The sequence below is a fragment of the Aulonocara sp. 'chitande type north' Nkhata Bay genome, linkage group LG23 (genome assembly GCF_057382095.1).
Source record: "Aulonocara sp. 'chitande type north' Nkhata Bay isolate Kocher_YH1m ecotype deep benthic linkage group LG23, A_spYH_male_GT1.1, whole genome shotgun sequence".
Classification (NCBI taxonomy): domain Eukaryota; kingdom Metazoa; phylum Chordata; class Actinopteri; order Cichliformes; family Cichlidae; genus Aulonocara; species Aulonocara sp. 'chitande type north' Nkhata Bay.
Window position 1 is genome coordinate 47,695,083 of NC_141365.1, and position 16,820 is coordinate 47,711,902.

The following is a 16,820-nucleotide window of genomic DNA, read 5'->3' on the forward strand; positions in this document are numbered from 1 at the left end:
TTCAACTTGTATTTATCTTTTCAATATCTATTATACTTTTTCTTCAGTTCCAGTTTAAGTTTCATGATGTTTTTTCACCCGTTTCAAAATTTATAATGGGTGTGTATGGGACGGAATGTTGGGGCTAGAGTGAGACAGCTCAACTGCTAGAGTGAGAGGAGCAAAAAAATTAATCTTAAAATCTTTTTTAAAACTGCTGCTGTGTCCGCAGCGTTTGCTCTACAGGTATGATTTTACCCTCAAAACGTAGCCATCGCTGTCCTCTTTCATCCAATGTGTTTACTATTGTACTAGGTGTTATGGTTCTTTCATAAATGTCACCAATGCACAGCCTCCTCCCTCCAACTCTTCCATAGACTCTAATGTTAAAATGGCTCAGAAGGTTGGTTTGAAAATCAGAAGAGCATGGTGTCTTTCCACTGTCACCACGTCCATATAATAAACTCCACAGGCATGAAAACTGAGAATTCAGTAGACTAGAAGCTGCTGTCGCTCACGGTGAAAGAATTTTGTCAATACGACTTTTACTTTTCATTTGGGAACGATTTGTTTCGGCCTGACTTTTCTGTTCATTTTAAGCAGCAAAAGTGAGGTGCATGTCTGTGTACGTGTGTATGGAGCCATTGGGTGCGGTCACTATAGCAACCAGGCTCACACCTGCCTGCTTAACGAGCTCTGCCTGCCACTGTACCAAGATTCATCTTAAGCGCTTCTCTTTCAACTGCTGCTGTGTCCACAGTGTTACAGCCATCATTTTACCCTCAAATTGTCGCCATTATTGTTCTCTTTCCAACACCGTATCTTTCAAAGCTCAGGCATTTAAACTTTTTAAACTGTGTGGATCAAAGTGGAGGGATCACATTTGAGTCATTCAGTGATTCAAAGAATATGACCTTTTAATATTCATTCAGATGTTTTCTGACTCTGAATGTTCTTTTCTCATTTCTTAGGGTTTTCTAATTTACATTTAAAACATTTTCAGTTTTTTTCCAACTCCTTCTTCTGTGTAACCTTCAGCTTTTAGCAGTTCAGCACCTTTGTTTTCAGGTTAAATTCGGGGTTTTTTTTGGGTTTTTTTTAATCTCATTCAATATTTTTAACTCAAAATTCAGCAATTAATTCATTTCAGTGCATACATTCAGATTCAAGCATTCACACTGCAGTTTCTTCAGAAAATGCACTTTCTAGTTAGTGTGAATGCTTGAAAAGCATTCACAGTATTGTTCTTCTAATCTTTATTCTATTTTATTCTGTATTCCGTACGTTTTTTGTACTCCTACTCCTTCAAAACCGTTCAACTTAGAAAAACCATTCAAACACCATTAGATTCCCCTTCTTTTGGACATGACTGCTTCTATTTTTCTCATTTTTAACATTTATATTTTTAATTTTATTCAACTTTATTCAACAAAAATTTCCCAAAATTTCCCATGTATTTCAATGGGGAGACCCTTCAAATTCTCATTCAACTTATTCATTTTTAAACTCTTACTACTTCCACATACATTGACATAGAGCCACCATTCAAACTTTAAAACGAAGACAAGACATTCAACTATTCAACTTGTATTTATCTTTTCAATATCTATTATACTTTTTCTTCAGTTCCAGTTTAAGTTTCATGATGTTTTTTCACCCGTTTCAGAGTTTATAATGGGTGTGTATGGGACGGAATGTTGGGGCTAGAGTGAGGCAGCTCAACTGCTAGAGTGAGAGGAGCAAAAAAATTAATCTTAAAATCTTTTTTAAAACTGCTGCTGTGTCCGCAGCGTTTGCTCTACAGGTATGATTTTACCCTCAAAACGTAGCCATGGCTGTCCTCTTTCATCCAATGTGTTTACTATTGTACTAGGTGTTATGGTTCTTTCATAAATGTCACCAATGCGCAGCCTCCTCCCTCCAACTCTTCCATAGACTCTAATGTTAAAATGGCTCAGAAGGTTCGTTTGAAAATCAGAAGAGCATGGTGTCTTTACACTGTCACCACGTCCATATAAGAAACTCCACAGGCATGAAAACTGAGAATTCAGTAGACTAGAAGCTGCTGTCGCTCACGGTGAAAGAATTTCGTCAATACGACTTGTACTTTTCATATGGGAACGATTTGTTTCGGCCTGACTTTTCTGTTCATTTTAAGCAGCAAAAGTGAGGTGCATGTCTGTGTCGTGTGTATGGAGCCATTGTCACTATAGCAACCAGGCTCACACCTGCCTGCTTAACGAGCTCTCTCTCACTCTGCCAAGGTTAAACCTAAAAATGTTAGATTGTAGTAAGATTAACTTTTTCAAAAGTACAATAAGACAGATTTGACAGGGTTTTGCCACAGATTAATAGTTTGTCACTAGTTAGTATATGCCAACTAAGTAGAGCATTGTGATTGGCACAAAGGTTTTTCAGATCTGGGCAGTTGGAGTCAGTTGATGACTTCAAAATCATCCTTTCTGACTGGATAATTAAAGCTCTCAGCATCTATCGGTCTGTAGTTAATTTCCCCACCTTTTAACTAACGTTTAACTAACCTAATCTCATTTAATGTCTCTGTTTATAGTCTGTATAGTTTATCTCCCCACGAATACACTCAAAGTAGTCTTAAAATAAAACCCACAAAACAGTTCAAGATTTAATACTTTTTATTTGCTCATTTAATGCCAGTTGCCCTGTTTTTCTGTATGTCACTCATTCGCTTATACTTGGGCAAAAAGGACCAATTTTTACACTAGTATAGTGTATTTTTTCCCTCTATCTCTCTATGTCTGTCACACACAGAGACCAACACACAGACATGTATATGCTCATTATTGCTGTTCAAACTGATGGTCAAATTTCCAAGCACCACCTGAACGCCTCATCTGTTTTTAACCTATCACTGGACCAACTGTCGTCATTCCGCTTTGCTCTCTGCTGTGGTAAGTACAGTACACTCAGTACTGCAGTGTTTTATTTTTATGATGGAAAAAATACATGTTTGACATTTAAACTCACATATCAAGTCCAACATAGTTAAAAACAATTCAAAGAAGAAAGAAAGAAAAAAGAATAACCTTCGCTATCATTTATATACGTTTATTACGTTTTGCTGTTAGCAGCAGTGCTAACGCTAGCTTCAATGCTAATGCTAGCAACAATGCTAACGCTAGCTATAGTGCTAACACTAGCCTTAGCAGTTGTTAACTGACAAAAATAATATTCCTGTGATATTTCTTGCCGGTCAGTGAGACAAAAGTAAGAAATGAGCTTTATTATTGCCATTGTGGCTCAGTTTTAACAGTAAGAGTGCTAGCGCTAGCAGCATTGCTAGCGCTAGCAGCATTGCTAACGCTAGCTGCAATGCTAACACTAACTGAAGTGCTAATGCTAGCCGGAATGCTAGCGCTAGCAGCAATGCTAAGGCTAGTAACAGTCTAACAGTAGCCTTACATAAGTGGCAATACTTCAGTTAACTAGTTTGAATTGTAAAATGACTGCTGTATCAGTTGGTGTGCTATATTACTCTATAATTACCCTGCTGACTAGAAGTTCAGTGTATCATGTCGTGTGGGCTTTGTATTTCTGTTAGTCTGATAACACTGTACAGACAACTAACGTATTATTTCTCGTTTCTTTCAGGAACCTGACTGACACTGTGCTTTGCCTGGTAGGTGTGCACATACTGTAAGAGAAGTAGACCAAAATAAAAAAATAATATGACTAATATAAGCTGTAAAGTGATGGGTTCAAACTTTGTGCTAGACCTTTTAAACACAATTTTATAATAAATACACATAAGTGCAGCTTAACAATTGGGCTAAAATATTTTTTTCGTACATTTTTGTAGTCACACTACATGTGATTAATTAATGATTCACTCAATCATATTTGTATTTAAAAATATTATTGCTGAATTTAATTAAATATTTATTCTTTTAAAAAGTGCCCAATTATGCAACTTTTTGCACATGGCAGCCGACAACAGTTTAGCTTGAATATTTGTTTTGTCCTTTTGCAGTAGTCACATTTAGTTCATACAATTACCATGTGATATAATTTTAATAAAAAATTTTTTTTTTCTTGTTTTTTGTTCAGAGTGTGTAGAAGAAGAAGAACAAGGACCAGATCTCCAGTCTTCTCTCTCACATCCCAACCCCCCAACCCCTCTATCCTCTGCCCTGCTCCACCTATTGTCTCTGCCTTCTTTCCATCTGTATTTCACTCTGTGGTTTGTGAGAAATTTTGCCAAACCAACAATCCTTTTGCGGTTTGATTTAAAGCCGTGTCTCTCCTGCTCTGTCTGTTCTCTCTGCTAAATTTTCTCTCTACCTGTTTTTCACTCTTGGCTTGCTGCTGAAAAACGCCAAGCCAACAAAGCAATAAAGAGTGCATATTTTGCCTCAACCTATGAACAAACTGAACAAACAAAGAAAAATCTGCGGTTTGATTTAAAGCCGTGTCTCTCCTGCTCTGTCTGTTCTCACTGCTAAATTTTCTCTCTACCTGTTTTTCACTCTTGGCTTGCTGCTGAAAAACGCCAAGCCATTAAAGCAATAAAGAGTGCATATATTGCCTCTACCTGAGAACAAACTGAACAAACAAAGAAAACTAATTCACGGTTTGATTGTGATTTCCCAGCCGTGTCTCTCCTGCTCTGCCTGTTCTCTCTTCTAAATTTTCTCTCTACCTGTTTTTCACTCTTGGCTTGCTGCTGAAAAATGCCAAGCCAATAAAGAGAGTGCATAATATTCTCTCAACTGAAGAACAAACTGTCAAACGAAAGACAACTGTTTAAGACAAATAAAAACTGAAATATAAAAACAAAGACAACATCTCCTGGTGTGTGCCACTCTTATCTTGTGAACATATTTTCTAAAGACTAAGAAACACTTGCAGGTGTGTGAAAATGCCAAGGAAGCAGAAAAAGTCACAAGCTGCAAAACAACGCTGGAAAAAGTTTCATGAGTTTCACAAAGTACCAACATGTGAACAAGCTGAGTTTGATTTTCCTCAGAGCTCTGCAGAAGACAGTGTGTCTACAAAGACCAATTCTGACAGTGTCAAACAGGCAGGTCAACATGTTCCTGCACATGTACAACAGGTATCTTATGCTGATGCTGTAAAGAGTGGACTGCAGCATGAATTTAATGAACAACATGAGGTGTCATGTAACCCACAGGTGGGTTATGCTGATTTTTTTGAAAAGAGGCTGTCACAGTGATGTGGCAGGACCATCTCATGCAGAAAGAGTGAACCTTGAAAACCAGCCCTCTGTTATACATGTCTGTGCATCTCGCAGCCAGGCTCATCCTAAATATGGAGACTCTAGAAACAAGCAGTGCACATGTAACTCACTCACATTTCTTGCTTTCCTTCATGAGAATGAAAACATGACTACAGCTGACCTTAATCTGGTCTTGGATAAAGGTGATGTGATGTACAAAGAGGCCAAGAAAAGATTTCCTAAAAATATTCATTTGGCTACCGATGAGCTGCCAGACAAAGTTGATGCTCGCAGGTCTATGTATCATGTCAACATGACACAGCCTTCCCGGTATGGGACATTTGAAGAACCTCCAGAGGAGGCAGTAGATACCTTTCTCAGCTTAGAAGCAGGACTGAGCTGCCTGTTGTCAGATGTGCAGTATGCCTTACTGATTATGAGTGGATTGTGTATCGCAGTGTTCAGATCCACATCAGGCAAATATGGTTTCTTTGACCCACACTCCAGAACACCCAGTGGTCTTCCTCTACTACTACAGTCACGTAATCGTGGTACAGCTGTGATGCTGAAATTCACACTCCTCAGTGACATGATTAAGAGGCTACAAGATTCTTATGAAATGATGGAGATATCACCCTCTTGTAACTATGAACTGAAGCCTGTGCAGTTCTACAGTATGAGCACAGTCAACCTGAGTGATACTATCACAGACACAGTCTGCAGACCAACAGCTGCCACTGCTGTGGCACCTACTCACTCTGATACAACTGTTGATGAAGCAAACTCCTCTACTCCAAGGAGAAACACAACCACTGATCCGACTGAAAATATCTTTTGTCAAATGTCCATTTGTACGCCACTGGTGAAACAAAAAGAAGTCCACGTGACTCAATTCACATCATATGAAGATCAGAATGAACCTCCTAATATACCCACTGAACAACTATGCAGTGAATTAAGTTTCCTTCCATCAAGTGATGCTTTTTCATGTCAATCAAATGCTGCAATAAAAAATGTTGCTGCCTGTGACCTTTCTGATATAGTTTTACAAAAACTGAAAAAAGTTAATAAACAACAAAGGCACAAAATGAAAAGAAGATTAATGGCATCAGAGAAACCCAGAAATCAGAGAAAAGAAAACCAAAAAAGGAAAGAACGACAAAAGTATGCTTCAAATAAAAATTACAAAGAAAAGAAAAAATCTTGCACAAGCGAGGCATATAAAAACAATCCTGAAGTTAGACAGAAAAAACAACAGTATATGAAAAGATGTTACCATGCGAATGCTGAATTCAGAAAGAAACAACAACAGTATGTTAAAAGACGTTACTGTGAGAATGCAGAATTCAGACAGAAACAACAACAGTATGTTAAAAGACGTTACTGTGAGAATGCTAAAGTTAGACAAAAACAAAAACAATATATAAAAAGACGTTACTATGAGAATACTGATTTCAGAGAGGAGAAAAAAAGCTACATCACTAAAAGGTATCGAGAAAACTTTGAATTCAGAGAGAGACAGAGACAACTGATGAAACAACTAATGCGAGACAGGTATCAAAGTAATCTTGCATTTAGGATTATGCACAACATGAGATGTGCCATGAAAATAAAAAGGAAATACAGATGGGTGAACAGACAAACCCAAGAGAGTGACAACAGTGTGATCAACGAGGCCATATCTGTGTTCAAATCACAAATCAAAGCTGGACCATCATACCCATGTACTGTATGCTTCAAGGCTTCATTTCCAAACCAAGTACGACCCTGCACAAGGTCAAATTATGTCAAAAACCCACATGTAGTTACAACATGTTTGACAGGAAAGTTTGTTCATGTTTGTGATGAAAACTGCAGAAATGAGCAGTGCAAAGTGCCTGATGAGAGAAAGAGAGAGTGGATATGTCACACCTGCCACGATCATCTTAAAAATGGATCCATGCCAGCACTTGCTGTTGCCAATAAGTTGGATCTTGCTGATATTCCAGCTGAACTTTCTGATCTCAACATACTGGAGAGACATCTCATAGCCAAGTGCATACCATTTGCCAAGATCATTCCTCTTCCCAAAGGCAGACAAAGAGCAATTAGAGGAAATGTGGTCTGTGTCCCATCAGAGGTACAGGAAACTGTTGAAACACTACCTCGATTGAGAATTAATTCTCAGGTCATGAGAGTAAAATTGAAGAGACGCTTGTCTTACAAAGGTCATCAGCTGTTTCAGACTGTAAGCTGGTCTAAACTTGTGCAAGCACTGCATAAACTCAAGCAGATTCATCCACAGTATAAGGATGTGAGCATCAGAGATGATGCTGAGCTGTGTGATCCAACTCTTCCTGATGAAGATGATGAGGATGATGATGATGATGAAAACATGAATGAGGACGATTATGATGAGGCTGATTTAATGGAAATTGACAGCTGTGAGAAAAATGCACTGAGTGAAGCACAAAATATAAATGAACAGGACATTGACATGTTACCCTGTGATGGTGAACAATCGCATGAACAGATGAGAGATGATTCAGAGCAAGCAGATGGACTGACTAATGGTGGTTTTGCACTCGAGTCCTGTTTGCAGCCCCCTGATGTGGCTGAGGAGATATTATGTTTCAGTGAAGGAATCTACTCTGTTGCTCCTGCAGAGAGAAACAATCCAATAAGTTTTTTCAAAACACCTAAACTGGAGGCCATGGCCTTCCCTGTGCAGTTTCCTACAGGCCAAAACACACTTGATGAAAGAAGGCTGATCAAAGTATCCCCCAGTGGGTATTTCAAATCAAGACTTTTCTGCATTGATGATCGTTTTGCCAAAGACACAAACTATTTATTCTTTGCACAGTTTGTGACTGAAATACACTTGGCTACATCCAGCATGACAGTACAGTTAAGGAAGGCAAAGCCTCTGACCAGAGATGGTAGAAAAATAACCTCAGGCATGTTACAAGATAAACATGAGGTGGAGAAACTGGTGCGAAATAAAGATGCAGTGAGATTCATGCAGCCTCTGAGAGGAACCCCAGCCTATTGGGAGAAAACAACAAGAGATCTTTTTGCCATGATCAGACAGTTGGGAACTCCCACGTTCTTTTGCACATTTTCAGCTGCTGAAATGCGCTGGCCTGAAGTGATCGAGGCAATAACAAGGCAGCAAGGTGAACAAGTGAATTTTGAAGGACTCGACTGGTCAGCAAAGTGTGACATCCTGAGAAGCAATCCTGTCACAACAATGCGCATGTTTGACAAGAGAGTTGAAGCATTATTCAGAGATTTACTCTTATCTCCCGCAGAGCCACTTGGCAAAGTCATTGACTACTTTTACAGAGTTGAGTTTCAGCACAGAGGAAGCCCACACATACACTGCCTCCTGTGGGTAGAAGGTGCTCCTGTGTTTGAGGAGGATGATGAGCAAACTGTTCTTGATTTTATAAACAAATACATCACAGCTCAGCTGCCTGATCCACATAAACAACCTGAACTGTACAAAAAAGTAACAGAAGTGCAAAAACACAGTAAGAACCACACAAAGACATGCTTTAGGAGTTTAAGCTCCGGGTGCCGTTTTGGTTTTCCCAAACCACCCTGCAATGAGACAATGATCACAAGACCCAGTGAGGATGATGCACTGGAAGTAGAAACGGCAAAGAACAAGCTCAGACCACTGAACCAGCTGCTGAATGAACCTGAAACTGCTTCCATGAGTTTAGAGCAGCTCTTGGAAAGATGCAAGTTGACACATGCAGAATATGAGAGATACCTGAATAAAATGAACATGAGGAGTACGATCATACTAAAGCGTGATCCAAAAGACTCTTGGATAAACGGCTATAATCCACATCTGCTTGAAGCCTGGAACAGTAATATCGACATAAGCTTTGTTTTAGATGCTTTTGGTGCTGCAAATTATTTAATGAAATATATATCAAAAAAAGAGGGCGGGCTATCTGAGTACCTGAAAACTGTCATTGAGAACTCCCATAAGGACAGTGTAAATGAGTGCGATGAAATGAGAGCCGTCATGCAGGCATATTCAAAGAAGCGAGAGATCAGTGCACAGGAGTGTGTTGCTCGTGCATGTGGTCTTCACATGAAGCAATGCTCACGTGCTGTAATATTCATTCCAACTGATGATAATCCTGTGAAAATGAGTCGTCCCCTGTCAGTTCTGGACAACACAACACCTGAGTCTTCCAATGTTTGGATGACATCTTTGAATGACAAATACAAAGCCAGACCTGAAACACCAGAGTATGAGGAGATGTGCATGGCAGACTTTGCTGCTACTTGCAGGATTGTCTATGGCCAACAGAAAAAAGGTAAAGATGTTTTGCCCCTTCTCAATGAGATGGGGTTTGTGCAAAGGCGCAAAAACAATAAGCCTGCTATCATCAGATTTCACCGCTGCTCACAAGAAAAACATCCAGAGCAATATTACGGAAGACTGCTTAAACTGTACCTTCCTCATCGTTCAGACCACGAACTGAAAACACCATCGTTGCCAACCTATCAGGCTTTCTATGGTGCTGGCTGTGTACAGCTACCAGGTACTGACCATCTTGAGTACGTGCAACACATTGTCAAAAGAAACAGAGAAAAATATGAGAAAAACAGTGAGGAGATCGAGAGCGCTGTTGAGGAATATGAGCAGAACAGAGGTGTGACTGACGAATGGTGTAATCTGGCACCTGAATCAGATCTCGTAAGGTTGCCACTTGTCGAACAAGAAAGAGAGCGAGACAATGAAAATGAACAGGAAGATGTGCCCGACTACAGCCGTCAGGCTGATGCTTCAACAGAAGTCAGAGCCATCAGGGAACCCCCTGCTATTGATCCCACATTGTTACGTCAGATGTTTCAAAATCTGAATAAGAAGCAAGCCTGCATATTTTATGCAGTTAGAGACTGGTGCATTAAAAGAGTCTGTGCTCTAAATCCAGAGCAGTTTTTCTTTTATATTAATGGTGGTGCTGGAACAGGAAAATCACATCTAATCAAATGCATCTACTCAGAAGCATCTAAGATACTGAGCAAAGTGCCCAGATATGCAGACGACGTTGACATATCAAAACCCACCGTCCTGTTAACTGCTTTCACTGGGACTGCAGCTTTTAACATTTCTGGAACAACACTGCATTCTCTTCTCAAGCTGCCTAGAAGCTTAAAACCTCCCATTCAGGGACTTGGCAATCAGCTGGATGAAGTCAGATCAGAACTTTTGAATGCTGAAATAATCGTCATTGACGAAGTGTCTATGGTGTCAAGACATCTGTTTGCATATGTAGATGCAAGACTCAAACAGATCAAAGGGACTCGGAGACCCTTTGGAGGCATGTCAGTCATTGCTGTCGGAGACTTCTATCAGCTACCCCCAGTGCGACAGTCTAAACCTCTCTGTGTGCACGACCCGTCTGAGATCGACCTGTGGCGGGAGCATTTTCAGATGATCACTCTGACTGAGATTATGCGTCAGAAAGATGATGTTGTCTTTGCTGAGATGCTGAACAGAATTCGTGTAAAAGGAAAGTTGGATGAGCTTTGCGAAGCAGATAGAAATTTGTTGTTACAGGCCATAACTGAACCAGCCCATTGTCCGACTGATGCATTGCACATTTTTGCAACTAATAAAGAAGTGGATGCACACAACTCTTCAACACTGGCTCTGCTCCACACTCATATCATTGACATCCATGCAGATGATTATAGAAAAGATCCTAGAACTGGCAGAATGGCACTTCAAGACAGACCATTGAAAGGAGGTAAAAACGAGTTACCAGACACACTGAAAGTTGCAGAAGGAGCTCGTGTCATGCTCACCAGAAACATTGACATACAAAATGGTTTGGTTAATGGAGCTTTTGGAATACTACTTAGAGTAGTTTACTCTGAAAATGACCGACACATCATCAAGCTTGGACTTAAAATGGATAATGAGACATCTGGAAAGAATAACCGCACACCAGCAGACGATATGGTGTACATTGAGAGAGCAGAGGAGAATCTGAAGCAGAAAGGAGTGGTACGAAGACAGTTCCCAGTGAAGCTGGCCTTTGCATGTACAATACATAAGGTACAGGGTATGACAACTACATCAGCTGTTGTCTCTCTTAAGAGCATTTTTGAGCCCGGCATGGCCTACGTAGCTGTCAGTAGAGTGACGTCTCTCAGTGGACTGTATCTTCTTGATATGGAGGAGAAAAAAATATTCACCAACCCAGAAATCACTGCAGCGCTTGAGAACATGAGACAAGCCAACCTTGATGACATGATGCCTCTTCTACACGTGAGGCAAACACTGAGCAGGTCAGAGGTTTTCACCATTGTTCATCATAATACAGAGGGACTGCCAGCTCACATTAATGACATCAAAAGTCACCATGAATTGTGTCTAGCAGATGTTTTGTGCCTAACAGAAACACACCTGCGGGGCTCTTTTGTCGCAGAGAGTCTCCACTTGGAAAATTACAATTTGTTCAAACGCAACAGACACCTGTCCTACACAAACTTTCCCCAGATGGCAAACAGAAGTGGTGGTGGAGTTGCTGTTTATGTGAAAAGTGACATTCAAGTGCATGAAAAACAGTACATCCATAATGTAACTGACCTTGAATTTCTGGCTTTAAAGGTTGAAGCACCAGTCAGTGCTCTGATTGCAGTTGTATACAGACCTCCAGACTACACTCTGAGGCCATTCCTGAAAAACCTGGTAAGCCTATTAGACTCATTGGAGATCATGGACTGTCATCCCATCATAGTTTGTGGTGATTTTAATGAGAATGTTTTATCCAGTGCAAACAAACCAATCCTGGAGCTGTTTGAGTCTAGGGGATACGCACAGGTCATCACTGCCCCTACCACAGAGAAGAACACACTGCTTGACCTAATTTTCATTTCTCAGTCAGATCGATGTCTCCATTCTGGAGTCATGAAGACCTACCATAGTTACCATGACCCAGTATACTGTGTATTGTCCTGTGATGATTCATGATCTAGATCTTTGAATACAGTAAGTAATATCTATATTTTTGAATGACTTAAGAAAGTAGAGCGATATTTAAAAGTTGACGCTCTGCATTGCAGTATAATGGTTGAATTGTTTACATAAAATACAATTACATGAATTAAGTAATGATATCAGTAAAAGATGACAATTTTATTTATCACAGAAAATCTAAAATTCACTAACAGTAACCTATAAATGTCAGAAAAATCAAATATAGCAGTTTAAAATGAATAGTGTAGGCATATCCTCTCTGCAGCCAGGCTTCAACATCCTGCCAGGCTGCCCCAGTCTCACTGTGGCTGGGAGGGAGGGAGGGTGGACCAGAGGATTGCCTACACAACACATAAATGTTCAACAGCTTCTTCATTGTTTCTGAGAGAACAATAATGACTAAAGGTTGCTTTTTAAAAAAACAAACAAACAAACAAACAAACAAACAAACAAACCTAATTACAGCAATAATGACAGTTAAGCCACTTTATGTGTGCCTCTATTTTGAAATACTATTTACAAAAATGTTATTATTTTGGTTTGTTATAAACTTTAAACTTTTTCAAAAGTATACGATTATATTTTTGGACAAATCTTTCGATGAAACATACATTTTTATGAGCTTTTATCATGTTTCGGCCAGTGCAATCATCAGGGTGGGTCTGGGTTGATAACTGCACATTTCTGGCCAGAAATGTTTCAGCAGTGTTACATAAGTAGTACATATGTAACACTTGCTTTCTGTTACCAGCTGATACCCTACATTTGTATAGACATTGGATGGTGTGAGGTTGGGGAGTTGAGTGGGGGGGGGTTACGGTGGGAGCTGAGGGGGGGGGGTGTTAGGTTTCCCTTTTTCTTTTTTAAGAGAGACACAGTCCTCCTGTGTCTTCTCCAAGCTTCACATGTAAGATCCAACAGTGTGAAGCACATAGCAGCTAGAAACTGTAATGCCACAGATCAGAGAGGCTTCATCATCACCATCTTCATCGCCGTACGATCAGAGCGTGAGACTTCACATCTGGAGCACAGGAGACATTCTGTGATAAGTCCTCCTTCTAGCTTGTCCCACAAGCAGTCGGTGAGATTTACTCACAACAAAAAGGGTTAATGACATAATTTCCATGAAAACATGTATTCATTCTTTGTAAAGTGTTTAAATTGTGTTTTCACTTGACCTTAGGAGTGTTAGAGTGTATTGTAATGTCTGTACTCAGGTGTTTCCCTCTGTGATCCATCCCCATCAGAGCTGAGACACTCAGGACTGAACAGACTGCACAGTTTCTGTGACCGAGCCTCCAAAACACCTTCTTTGAAACCACTCATGATAGAAGGGCTTCATATTTGCAGCAGCACTACTACAGGTATTCAGTTTATTACAGGATGTGTTTGTTTCTTAGGACCAGCTCTGAGTGCACACTACCTAACATATACACCTTTCTGTTTATTACAAACCAACTACTCTGGATCATACGGCCAGTTGGCAGGAATGTTGCTGCAGGAAAACATCCCTGGAGATCACCATCATTGTCAGACTGACTGTGCCTCCTCTGTGCAGTGTCAAGATCCTCTCTAAATGAGTGTGTAAGTTAACATTTTCATTATTTTATTCCCTTTGACAAGACAAGTATCACTGATATTTACATTTACAACTACATATGTTCCCGTTTTCTGCTCTTCTTTTAAAGTCCTCAGCTATCCTGCTTCTGTGCTGCTTGCCACACATCAAACACTGGCCGGATGACAGGGAGGATCCACTCTGAAGTCACTGGACGTGATGAGGATCATATGGGACTTCATAGTTTCACAGAAACATTGTGCTCTGTGATTACAGGTTTTAAATGGATACAATGACTGCCTCTCTCTGATCAACAGGCTAAAGGATTGTTTTCATTGTTAGTGCTCTGTACAATGTATGCTTATTTAATATTTCATCACAGAGCAAACCTTTATTTATTTAACATTTTTTTTATTTTGTTTTAATGTTGAATTAACTGTGGGGATTTTTTTAAGTGGGCACTTGGGATGTCATATGACCAGAAATGTGGTAACTGGAATTCAACAGTATGGAAGAAAAAATCTGCTGAGAACGAAACACATACAAAAACCCCCAAGAAAATTCAAATTCATTCCATGTAATCCAATCTAAAACATTTTAAACTGCTGAACAGCAACACAAACAGTGTTAAAAAACAGTGTTAACAGAATGATTATGATGATTTTGTACCAAAGTTTCAGGTCACATGGCACACCTAGTGTGTAGTGTGGGGTATCAGCTGGTAAGTATAGGTTTTTTCATATTTGTGTCCTTAGAGTTTAGATAGATAAAGCCTTGTGTATAATAATTAGTCATAACCACAACTCAAAGTCAGGGACTAACTAAATTTGGGACTTTGTGTCTGAGCCCAGGTTAAAACAATGTGTAAAAAAGCATTTAGTGGCATGGCTGAACAATGCTGTATTGATACTTATTTATCCATGTTCACAAAAAGGACTAATGTGTTTATTTGATTATTTGCATGTGTTAAACTGTGTCACCACCTTAGGCTTTCATTTGAGTTTACTCACAAATCTCTATACAGTTCTCTTTTACCACTGTGTGGACTCTGTTTACATTAAAACATAAAAAAGAATGAGTAATAAAAAGATGTGTAGACAGATCAGAAGATTAAGTAGACCGATAGAAACAGCTGTTCAGCCATGTTCTAAGAAACCAACACAATTTAAAGGTTCAGGATTGTGGTTTTAAAAGTTGAATTTTCATGTATTTCATATGTTGCTCATTATTTTTTATTTAGTTATTTAATTTAGTTATTTTTCTTTATTCTACCAGTCCTTTTCAGAAAGAAGCTGTAAAATATGACTTAAGATTTTTGTTATTTTCTATGACATACAAAACAAATTGATGTATGTAATACTATTAAACATGATATACACATGTGTATATGTCTGAAAAACATCATGCTGTATATTAAAGTTTGTATTTTCTGCAGAATGTTTGTTCATCTTTTAAGTTCATTTCAATTAGAAGAATATGAACTTTTAATATTCATTCAGAGGTTTTCTGACTCTAAATTTTCTTTTGTCATTACTCATCTTTTTATTATTTACATTTTAAACATGCTTAGCTTTTTCCAACTTCTTCTGTGTGAACATCAGCTTTCAAAAGTTCTGCACTTTTATTTTCAGGTTAAAAATTCTGTATTTTCCAGCTCATTCAGATTTTTAACTTAACATTCAGCAATTAATTCATTTCAGTGCATACATTCAGATTCAAGCATTCACACTGCAGTTTCTTCAGAAAATGCACTTTCTAGTTATTAGTGTGAATGCTTGAAAAGCATTCACAGTATTGTTCTTCTAATCTTTATTATTATTATTATATTTAGTGTGAATGCTTGAAAAGCATTCACAGTATTGTTCTTCTAATCTTTATTATTATATTTTCTTATTCCGTACGTTTTTTGAAAGCCTACTCCTTCAAAACCGTTCAACTTAGAAAAACCATTCAAACATCGTTAGATTCCTATTATTTTGGACATGACTGCTTCTATTTTTCTCATTTTTAACATTTATATTTTTAATTTTATTCAACTTTATTCAACAAAAATTTCCCATGTATTTCAATGGGGAGACCCTTCAAATTCTCATTCAACTTACTCATTTTTAAACTCTTACTACTTCCACATACATTGACATAGAGCCACCATTCAAACTTTAAAACGAAGACAAGACATTCAACTATTCAACTTGTATTTATCTTTTCAATATCTATTATACTTTTTCTTCAGTTCCAGTTTAAGTTTCATGATGTTTTTTCACCCGTTTCAGAGTTTATAATGGGTGTGTATGGGACGGAATGTTGGGGCTAGAGTGAGACAGCTCAACTGCTAGAGTGAGAGGAGCGAAAAAATTAATCATAAAATCTTTTCTAAAACTGCTGCTGTGTCCACAGCGTTTGCTCTACAGGTATGATTTTACCCTCAAAACGTAGCCATCGCTGTCCTCTTTCATCCAATGTGTTTACTATTGTACTAGGTGTTATGGTTCTTTCATAAATGTCACCAATGCACAGCCTCCTCCCTCCAACTCTTCCATAGACTCCAATGTTAAAATGGCTCAGAAGGTTCGTTTGAAAATCAGAAGAGCATGGTGTCTTTCCACTGTCACCACGCCCATATAATAAACTCCACAGGCATGAAAACTGAGAATTTGGTAGACTAGACATTGCTGTCGCTCACAGTGAAAGAATTTTGTCAATACGACTTTTACTTTTCATTTGGGAACGATTTGTTTCGGCCTGACTTTTCTGTTCATTTTAAGCAGCAAAAGTGAGGTGCATGTCTGTGTGCGTGTGTATGGAGCCATTGGGTGCGGTCACTATAGCAACCAGGCTCACACCTGCCTGCTTAACGAGCTCTCTCTGCCACTCTGCCAAAATTCATCTTAAACACTTCTCTTTCAACTGCTGCTGTGTCCACAGTGTTAAAGCCATCATTTTACCCTCAAAACGTCGCCATCGTTGTTCTTTTTCCAACATCTTGTCTTTCAAAGCTCAGAGATGTAAACTTTTTAAACTGTGTGGGTCCAAGTGGAGGGATCACATTTTAGTCATTCAGTGGTTCAAAGAATATGACC

At 38.9% G+C, this 16,820-nt stretch overlaps 1 protein-coding gene and 1 pseudogene across 1 annotated transcript; both read left to right on the forward strand.

Annotated features, from left to right (window-relative positions):
* Positions 1-2,154: 2,154 nt before the first annotated feature.
* Positions 2,155-10,941, forward strand: LOC147302849 (uncharacterized; annotated as a pseudogene).
* A 154-nt stretch (positions 10,942-11,095) lies between these two features.
* LOC147302850 (uncharacterized) lies at positions 11,096-15,040 on the forward strand. Its single transcript, XM_086284496.1, has 4 exons — positions 11,096-12,026; positions 13,430-13,546; positions 13,663-13,766; positions 13,871-15,040. The coding sequence occupies exons 1-2, from the start codon at positions 11,112-11,114 to the stop codon at positions 13,433-13,435; spliced, it is 921 nt and encodes a 306-aa protein (XP_086140622.1). The 5' UTR covers positions 11,096-11,111; the 3' UTR covers positions 13,436-13,546; positions 13,663-13,766; positions 13,871-15,040.
* Positions 15,041-16,820: the final 1,780 nt, after the last annotated feature.